Source organism: Haplochromis burtoni, unplaced genomic scaffold (genome assembly GCF_018398535.1).
Source record: "Haplochromis burtoni strain Fernald_Lab_line unplaced genomic scaffold, NCSU_Asbu1 Contig_60, whole genome shotgun sequence".
NCBI lineage: Eukaryota > Metazoa > Chordata > Actinopteri > Cichliformes > Cichlidae > Haplochromis > Haplochromis burtoni.
In genome coordinates this window covers 2,223,896-2,231,884 of record NW_024582421.1, presented here as the reverse complement: position 1 = coordinate 2,231,884, position 7,989 = coordinate 2,223,896, and the positions used below count along the sequence as shown (strand labels likewise).

At 40.5% G+C, this 7,989-nt stretch overlaps 1 protein-coding gene across 11 annotated transcripts in view; it reads left to right on the top strand.

The window, feature by feature from the left end:
• The window catches only part of ubr4 (ubiquitin protein ligase E3 component n-recognin 4), a 56,770-nt gene that overhangs the window by 34,096 nt on the left and 14,685 nt on the right, over positions 1–7,989 (top strand). For 7 of the 11 annotated variants that reach the window (XM_014339666.2, XM_042221098.1, XM_042221094.1 and 4 more), the window contains 22 exons: positions 223–327; positions 725–880; positions 1,265–1,433; positions 1,655–1,859; positions 1,942–2,055; positions 2,290–2,499; positions 2,588–2,737; positions 2,825–3,052; positions 3,385–3,463; positions 3,567–3,809; positions 3,991–4,159; positions 4,301–4,445; positions 4,736–4,821; positions 4,925–5,012; positions 5,329–5,522; positions 5,705–5,944; positions 6,026–6,164; positions 6,287–6,412; positions 6,581–6,709; positions 6,804–7,153; positions 7,392–7,482; positions 7,648–7,732. In XM_014339666.2, the coding sequence (XP_014195152.1) occupies positions 223–327; positions 725–880; positions 1,265–1,433; positions 1,655–1,859; positions 1,942–2,055; positions 2,290–2,499; positions 2,588–2,737; positions 2,825–3,052; positions 3,385–3,463; positions 3,567–3,809; positions 3,991–4,159; positions 4,301–4,445; positions 4,736–4,821; positions 4,925–5,012; positions 5,329–5,522; positions 5,705–5,944; positions 6,026–6,164; positions 6,287–6,412; positions 6,581–6,709; positions 6,804–7,153; positions 7,392–7,482; positions 7,648–7,732 (3,501 nt within the window). The remainder of the gene's footprint in view (positions 1–222; positions 328–724; positions 881–1,264; positions 1,434–1,654; positions 1,860–1,941; positions 2,056–2,289; positions 2,500–2,587; positions 2,738–2,824; positions 3,053–3,384; positions 3,464–3,566; positions 3,810–3,990; positions 4,160–4,300; positions 4,446–4,735; positions 4,822–4,924; positions 5,013–5,328; positions 5,523–5,704; positions 5,945–6,025; positions 6,165–6,286; positions 6,413–6,580; positions 6,710–6,803; positions 7,154–7,391; positions 7,483–7,647; positions 7,733–7,989) is intronic. The other 4 variants (XM_014339668.2, XM_042221101.1, XM_042221096.1 and 1 more) reach the window with 2 other exon arrangements.

The following is a 7,989-nucleotide window of genomic DNA, read 5'->3' as shown; positions in this document are numbered from 1 at the left end:
TGTGTGTGTGTGTGTGTGTGTATATCAGTTGCCACCCTTCAGAGTGATTTAAACCCTCATAAGTTATTCAACAAAATACAATTTTTTTTTTCTTCCCCCCCCAGATTACGTTATTTGAATTGTTCTGATCTGCAAAACTTAATGTTTCACCCTGACACATTTTAATGGAAGTTTGGGCACTCCTAGAAGTCCGTCCTTAAACACAATTTTTGACATTTTTAGGCAGTAGCAGCAGTGCTCTTGGGCTTCAGAGTCTAGGCCTGTCTGGCCAGGCCCCAAGCTCCTCTTCACTTGATGCTGGCACCCTGTCAGACACCACTGCATCAGGTAATAAGACCATCTTCACGCTCAACTGGAAGCTAGTTTTTAATGCTTGCAAAGTCACTGTTGCAAGTCAGTTAAACAAACCTTTTTTTTAAAAGTTCCAAAAATAAAATAACTTTTTATTTTTAAATTAAATAAAAGGAAATTATTATCATTAAATAATTTTATTCTAACTTGAAGCTCATAAGCTCATCAGTGATACAGCATGTAGTTGTACTGCTCATATCTGTAAGCTGGCCAATGTCAAATTAACCCCTATAATTTAATGCCACACTGGTCACAATGGGTTCGGTAGCACTTATTTTTGATTGTACTGCATGCTCTTTGCATTGTTGGTGCACAAGTATAAACTAAGATCATGTATCCTGGCCAGATGACCGCGGTGTATTTACTGTTACAGCTATTGCTATGATTTCAGCCCCGGCATCAGATGATGAGGGCAGCACAGCTGCTACTGATGGTTCCACATTGCGGACCTCCCCAGCTGAGCACGGCGGCAGCGTGGGCTCAGAGAGTGGAGGTTCTGCTATCGACTCTGTAGCAGGGGAGCACAGTGGTGGGTGATTTAAGTAAAACAGGCCAGTTTAATATTAAAAACATTATATATGCATGCCCCGAATTAGTGGTAGTATCTCAAATATGTAGGAACTTCTATATCCAATTCTTTTCAGCCCCGTAGTATTAGACTTTAAACTTCTTTAGACATTAATTTTCTCTAATTCCCAATAACCTTCTGAGAAAGGTAGCTCTAAGTTTACAGATTATAATATAGTGTGTCACCTTTCCTATCCTTCCCTTTTCCCATGCCTCATTTTGTTGCGCTTTAAAGTCCTGAGGGGCAAACGTGACTCTTCAGTTTAAAATAAAACCTAATCCTTCCCTGTGTTACATTACCAGATTTCCATATTGCTTAGTTGCTTTCATTCATGCATTTGTATAGTGTCAGGTCGCAGCAGTGCATATGGAGACACAACAGCGGAAGGCCACCCCGCTGGTCCAGGCAGCGTGAGTTCCAGCACTGGAGCCATTAGTACCACCACAGCCCAGCAGGAATGTGAAGGCTCAGAAGGTGAAGGAGAGACTGAAGGAGACATTCATACAAGCAACAGGTCAGATTCATGAATTTGGATTATTTTAGGTTAACTTAAGGCTCCATGATAATGAACATCTGCCATGTGATGTGCTGAAGACTCATTTATACTATCTATGGATACCAACATGACCATAAGAAAGACAGATAATAATATTTACTTTTTATTACATTGTCATGAAAAGTGATTTATGCTTAATAGTTTAACCAGTAAAAAAATGTCATTATGTTTTTCATTAGGTTGCACATGGTTCGTCTTATGCTACTGGAGCGTTTGCTTCAGCACCTTTCTCAGCTCCACAATGTAGGTGGAGTCCAAGCTATCCCTTACATGCAAGTTATCCTCATGTTGACCTCTGACCTTGACGGCGAGGATGAAAAGGATAAAGGTGCTTTGGATGACCTGCTTGCACAGCTCATTGCCGAGCTTGGCATGCACAAGAAGGTAACTACTGTTTTGTCCTTTCCTCATTTTGTATCAGGCTCAGAATATTTTTGTTTTACTGAATCGTGTTATATCTCTGCAGGATGTTTCCAAGAAGAATGAGCGTAGTTCCATAAATGAAGTTCATTTGGTCATCATGAGGCTGCTTAGTGTCTTCATGTCTCGAACAAAGTCTGGATCCAAATCTTCCTCTGAGGTACAGTTGTACTAAAATCACTATGTAGTGTGTAGCCAGGTTTGCACCTCTCTCAACAACTGCTCAAAATTGATTGCAGTCATTCATCACATCTCATTTTTGCTCAAGTTTCATATTATTATTAACATAACGTGTGCCATGAAGCTCACAGTTTCATGGCTATCATGCAACTTGATTATACTTTGTACATCATGAATTTTGAAGTCAGCTGTTTTCCCTCTTTTTGTCTTCTAGTCATCCTCCCTCATTTCCAATGCCACAGCAACCGCCTTGCTCAGCCTGGGTTCTATTGACTACTGCCTCCAAGTGCTAAAGTCACTCCTGGAGTTTTGGAAGAGCCAACAGGGTGAAGAAGAGCCAGTGACTGCCAGCCAGCTCCTCCGCACACACACAGCTTCCTCTCCCCCTGACATGAGTCCTTTCTTCCTTCGCCAATATGTTAAGGTAAGATAATCTCAACATAAAAAATGTAAAAGACTATTTATATCTCTCAAATTTTAACATTAACTCAATATATTGTTTTTGCAATCAGGGGCATGCTGCTGATGTGTTTGAAGCCTACTCCCAGTTGTTGACTGAAATGGTGCTTCGGCTGCCATATCAGATAAAGAAAATTGCTGACGCCAACCCACGTATCCCACCTCCTGTATTTGATCATTCCTGGTTCTACTATCTATCTGAAGTAAGCCATCATATAAATGTTTTTTTTCTTTTTCTTTCCAAAAGAGAGAAATTGATCTCCTCATTTTCCCCCCCCAATTTTTCCCAGTATCTGATGATACAACAGACACCATTCGTCAGGAGGCAAGTCAGAAAACTGTTGCTGTTCATTTGCGGCTCAAAGGAAAAATATCGTCAGCTACGAGACCTGCACACTCTTGACTCTCATGTGCGCAGCATCAAAAAGCTTCTAGAGGAACAGGGCATCTTCCTCCGGGCTGGTGTGGTCACTGCCTCATCTGGCTCAGCCCTACAGTATGACACACTCATCAATCTGGTGAGTGTCTTGATAAGACAGTGTACCACTCCTGCATTACTCTGGATCCATTATGTATAAAACAGGTTTACTTAGAACTTGTTTATTTGTGTTTTTATCTTTTTTTGTGTCTTAGTAAGCTGCAGTGCTGTGTTGAATTTATTGGTTTTAGAATCTGTTTTCTTTTGTGTGTGTGTATATGTATATATATATGTGTGTGTGTGTGTGTATGTATGTGTGTGTATATATATATATATATATATATGTATAGATAGATAGATAGATAGATAGATAGATGGTTTTTGGTTTTCTTTGCTATGCTTTGCTGTAAATTGCTTTATTTATTTTTGTAGATGGAACACCTGAAAGCTTGTGCTGAAATTGCCACTCAAAGGACAATCAACTGGCAGAAGTTCTGCATGAAGGATGACTGTAAGTTGTTTGTGATTACTTATTTATTTTTGAAGCAACAAATGTTTTACACAAGTACTAACTATTTATGTCTCTGTCTTTGCTTTTCTTTTTTTCCATACAGCTGTCTTGTACTTCTTGCTCCAAGTCAGTTTCTTGGTGGATGAGGGCGTTTCCCCAGTTTTGCTGCAACTCCTCTCCTGTGCTCTGTGTGGCAGCAAGGTGCTGGCCAGCTCCTCCTCTACTTCATCCTCATTCTCAGGCGGAGGGTCTGGTAGTGCTGGACAGACAGGAGCCTCTCAGTCCTCTCAGAGCAAGTCTTCTAGTAAAAAGAGCAAAAAAGAAGACAAAGAGAAAGAAAAAGATGGTGAGAAAATAAAAAATGACTAGTTGTACTTCTTCGAAAATCAACTAGCGTAGAAGCACATATTGGGTACTGAACTGGGCTCCAGTGCTCCTTTGAACCTGAACAAGATGTAAAAGTGGTGTAAAATGATTGGTCGATGAGAGTATCCTGAATTTAATTGTATATTGTCAACTGACCACAGGGGATGGTGTTGGTAGCCAGGAGGATCAGCTTTGTATGGCTCTGGTCAGTCAGCTTAACAAATTTGCAGACAAGGAAACGCTCATTCAGTTCCTACGCTGTTTCTTGCTGGAGTCAAACTCATCTGCTGTGCGCTGGCAAGCCCACTGCTTGGCGCTGCATATCTACAGGTATTGTAGAAACATACACCTAGTACATTGGGTAGTTTGGTCTAAAGATTAGTCTATTTAACAAAAGCTTAGGCTTATTGCATCACTTTTTAACAATTGAATACATGTATGGACAACCTGATATTGTTTGTACTTCCGCAGGAACTCTAGTAAATCTCAGCAGGAGCTGCTGCTTGAACTGACTTGGGCCATCTGGCCAGAGCTTCCTGCATATGGCCGTAAAGCTGCCCAGTTTGTCGACCTACTTGGTTACTTCTCACTCAAAACCCCTCAAACTGAGAAAAAGGTTAGATTTTTTCCTTTTCTTTTTTTCTTTCTTTAAAATCCTTTTCTGTATTTCATGCAGGGTTTTTTTTAAATAAAATTATAGTTTGGCTATTTTCTATATCAATTCAAAGAGGAATAATTCAGTATTTACAATTAAACGGTTAGTTTTTGTTCTTAAAGTATTACACAAGGGTTCATATCCTGATGCTTGTGTTTTTATTTGTCTCTACAGACCATAGACACCACTTTCATTATGATAGAAGATGAAATTGTTTTGTTTCTCCCATTTATTTATGTATTTTTCTCCAGCTGAAGGAGTATTCCCAAAAGGCTGTGGAAATCCTGAGAGCGCAGAACCATATCCTGACAAATCACCCCAACTCCAATATATACAAGTATGTTGATAGATACTGAAATCGAAACATTCAATCTTATAACAGTGAGAATGCAACTATTGGGCATCATCTACATAAAATTACATGTGTTTTTTTTCTGCAGCACACTCTCTGGATTAGTGGAGTTTGATGGCTTTTATCTGGAAAGTGACCCCTGCTTGGTGTGCAACAATCCAGAAGTTCCCTTCTCCGTGAGTGAAACACACCCTCACACAACAGGCATATTCTTTTAAAAAAGTGCACAGGCAGTCAAGCTAATTAAAATAGTTTTTACATACTAGTAAATTTCACAGGGGAAGGCTTAAAGAGAGATGGTATTGGTTTCAGAATTTGAAAACCCCCTGCCAAATGCAAAACTCTTAGTATTAACTGTGTAACATAGCTGGTTAGTTAAACAATGATGAAATACAGTTATGTTGATAGAAACATCCTCTAAACGTAGGTATAAACAGTTCTCAGTATTGTTTTAAGCATAGTTTTAATTTTTATTTTATTTTCATCCACCAGAATATAAAACTGTCATCCATCAAAGTAGACACCCGCTATACGACCACACAACAGGTTGTCAAGCTCATTGGTAGCCACACCATCAGCAAAGTCACAGTGAAGATTGGTGACCTCAAACGCACCAAAATGGTCCGCACCATCAATCTCTATTACAACAACAGGACAGTCCAGGCGATCGTGGAGCTGAAGAATAAGTATGTCAGCAAAGAGCTGCTGTTCTTTCTTGCTTTTAGTTTTCATATTATTATGGTAAATTTTAAGGTGCAAAGATGTAGTATCAACTTGGAAGTTTCATTTTAATTTACTTTTTTGGCATTAATTAGGAGTTCTTAACTTTACTGTCTTTTTTTTTTTATTTTTTTATTTTTTTTTTTAGGCCTGCTCGTTGGCACAAAGCCAAGAAAGTTCAGCTCACCCCGGGACAAACAGAAGTGAAGATTGACCTTCCCTTACCTATCGTCGCTTCCAACTTGATGATTGAGTTTTCCGATTTCTACGAGAACTACCAGGCTTCCACTGAGACCCTGCAGTGTCCACGCTGCAGTGCTTCCGTACCGGCCAACCCCGGTGTGTGTGGCAACTGCGGTGAGAATGTGTATCAGTGCCACAAGTGCAGGTGAGCCCTGTGTTTCCTCTGCGGTTCTTAAAGAATTGAAGACACTTATTGGATTTTTACTATATGGTCGACACTTTTCAGGTCTATCAATTATGACGAAAAAGACCCCTTCCTGTGCAACGCCTGTGGTTTCTGCAAATATGCCCGATTTGACTTCATGCTGTATGCTAAACCATGCTGTGCTGTGGATCCTATTGAAAATGAGGAAGACAGGAAAAAGGTAGAAGAAAAAAAAAAAGAAGCCTCTTCTAGGACAAGAAAAGCATTTAAAGGAATTGGGTAAAAATAGGCTTACCATTCCTAAAAGTCAGACTACAAAATGTTTTGTCCCTTTTTGCATAGGCTGTGACCAACATTAACACCCTGTTGGACAAAGCTGACCGGGTCTACCACCAGCTGATGGGTCACCGGCCTCAGTTGGAGAGTCTCTTGTCTAAAGTCAATGAGGCAGCACCGGAGAAGCCCCAGGTCAGTCAAGAGGCACTGAAAGAGCACTTGACCTAAATAAGCACAGCTTGTACTAATGCAACCTGCACATGCTGCAGAGATCATTTATGTTTTTCTTCAGTCTCTATTTTAGCTCTATTTCTACAGTTTTATCTAACAGTATTTTCTCTTGTCTTTTATTTCTTTCAGGATGACACTGGAGCAGGAGCAGGACTTGGTGCATCCTCTGCTAATGTGAACAGATACATTCAGCAGCTGGCTCAGGAATACAGTGGAGATTGCAAGACCTCATTTGATGAACTCTCCAAGATTATACAGGTTAGGAAGAAAATGCAGTTAACTTTCCTGATATCTGTACCCTTGTTTTCTTCCTGCTCTCATACAATTGTGCCCCTTCCTTCTTTGTTTACAGAAAGTGCTTGCATCTCGTAAAGAGCTCTTGGAGTATGACCTACAACAGAGAGAGGCTGCCACTAAGTCATCTCGGAGCAGCAGTAGCCACCAGCCCACCTTCACCGCCAGTCAGTACCGCGCCCTCTCTGTGCTGGGCTGCGGCCATACATCCTCAACCAAGTGTTACGGCTGTGCTTCAGCTGTTACAGGTCACTGCATCACACTGCTCCGCGCACTGGCCACCAATCCAGCCCTTCGGCAGATCCTAGTCCTTCAGGGTCTCATCCGTGAGCTGTTTGAGTATAACTTGCGTCGAGGTACAGCAGCCATGAGGGAGGAGGTGCGCCAGCTGGTCTGTCTCCTCACTAGGTATGTCCTTTCCTTCACATATTTTCATGTGACAATTAATTGCCTGACTTTATTTCCACATATAAGCAATGATAGTATTGTAAGTTGTTGGAACGATAACATTGAAATCTCAGCTTTTTGCTTTTTAACTTTCTATGTTAATACACGCTGTATATAATGGTGTTTCATTGTCATTTGGTCTCCTGTATCCTTACATGTTTGTTTGTTTTTTTCCTTGTCTCTCTATCTTTTGCTTCAGAGATCACCCAGAAGCCACTCAGCAGATGAACGATCTGATCATTGCCAAGGTGTCAGCTGCCCTCAAAGGTCACTGGGCCAATCCTGATCTGGTAGGTCTCAGAGGTCATACTGAAAATAATTTAAACCCAACAAACATTGTTTTTGTGGGGGGGGGTTGTTTGTTTTTTTTTCCAGAGTCGCTGTGACTATGAACTTTACTATAAAGAGCTCCGATTTTAAAATACACACACTGTTTTTGGTTTTTCCCCCATCAGGTTAGTAATTTGCAGTATGAAATGCTGCTGCTAACGGACTCCATTTCAAAAGAGGGTGGATGCTGGGAATTACGGTTGCGTTGTGGTAAGCATTAATAATATACTTCAATTATGTCGTGCATTGTTTGTCTATAACAATTAATTAATAAATTAAATTAATAAAATATGCATATGATATATTCTATTGATGGATCATTTGTATGGATAAGGCAGCAGTCCCCAGCCTTTTTTGCGCCACGGACCAGTTTATGTCCGACAATATTTTCACGGACTGGCGGACAGACAGGTGTCGCGGATAAATACAACAAAATAGAACCAGTACCGGTACACCCAAACAGAAGA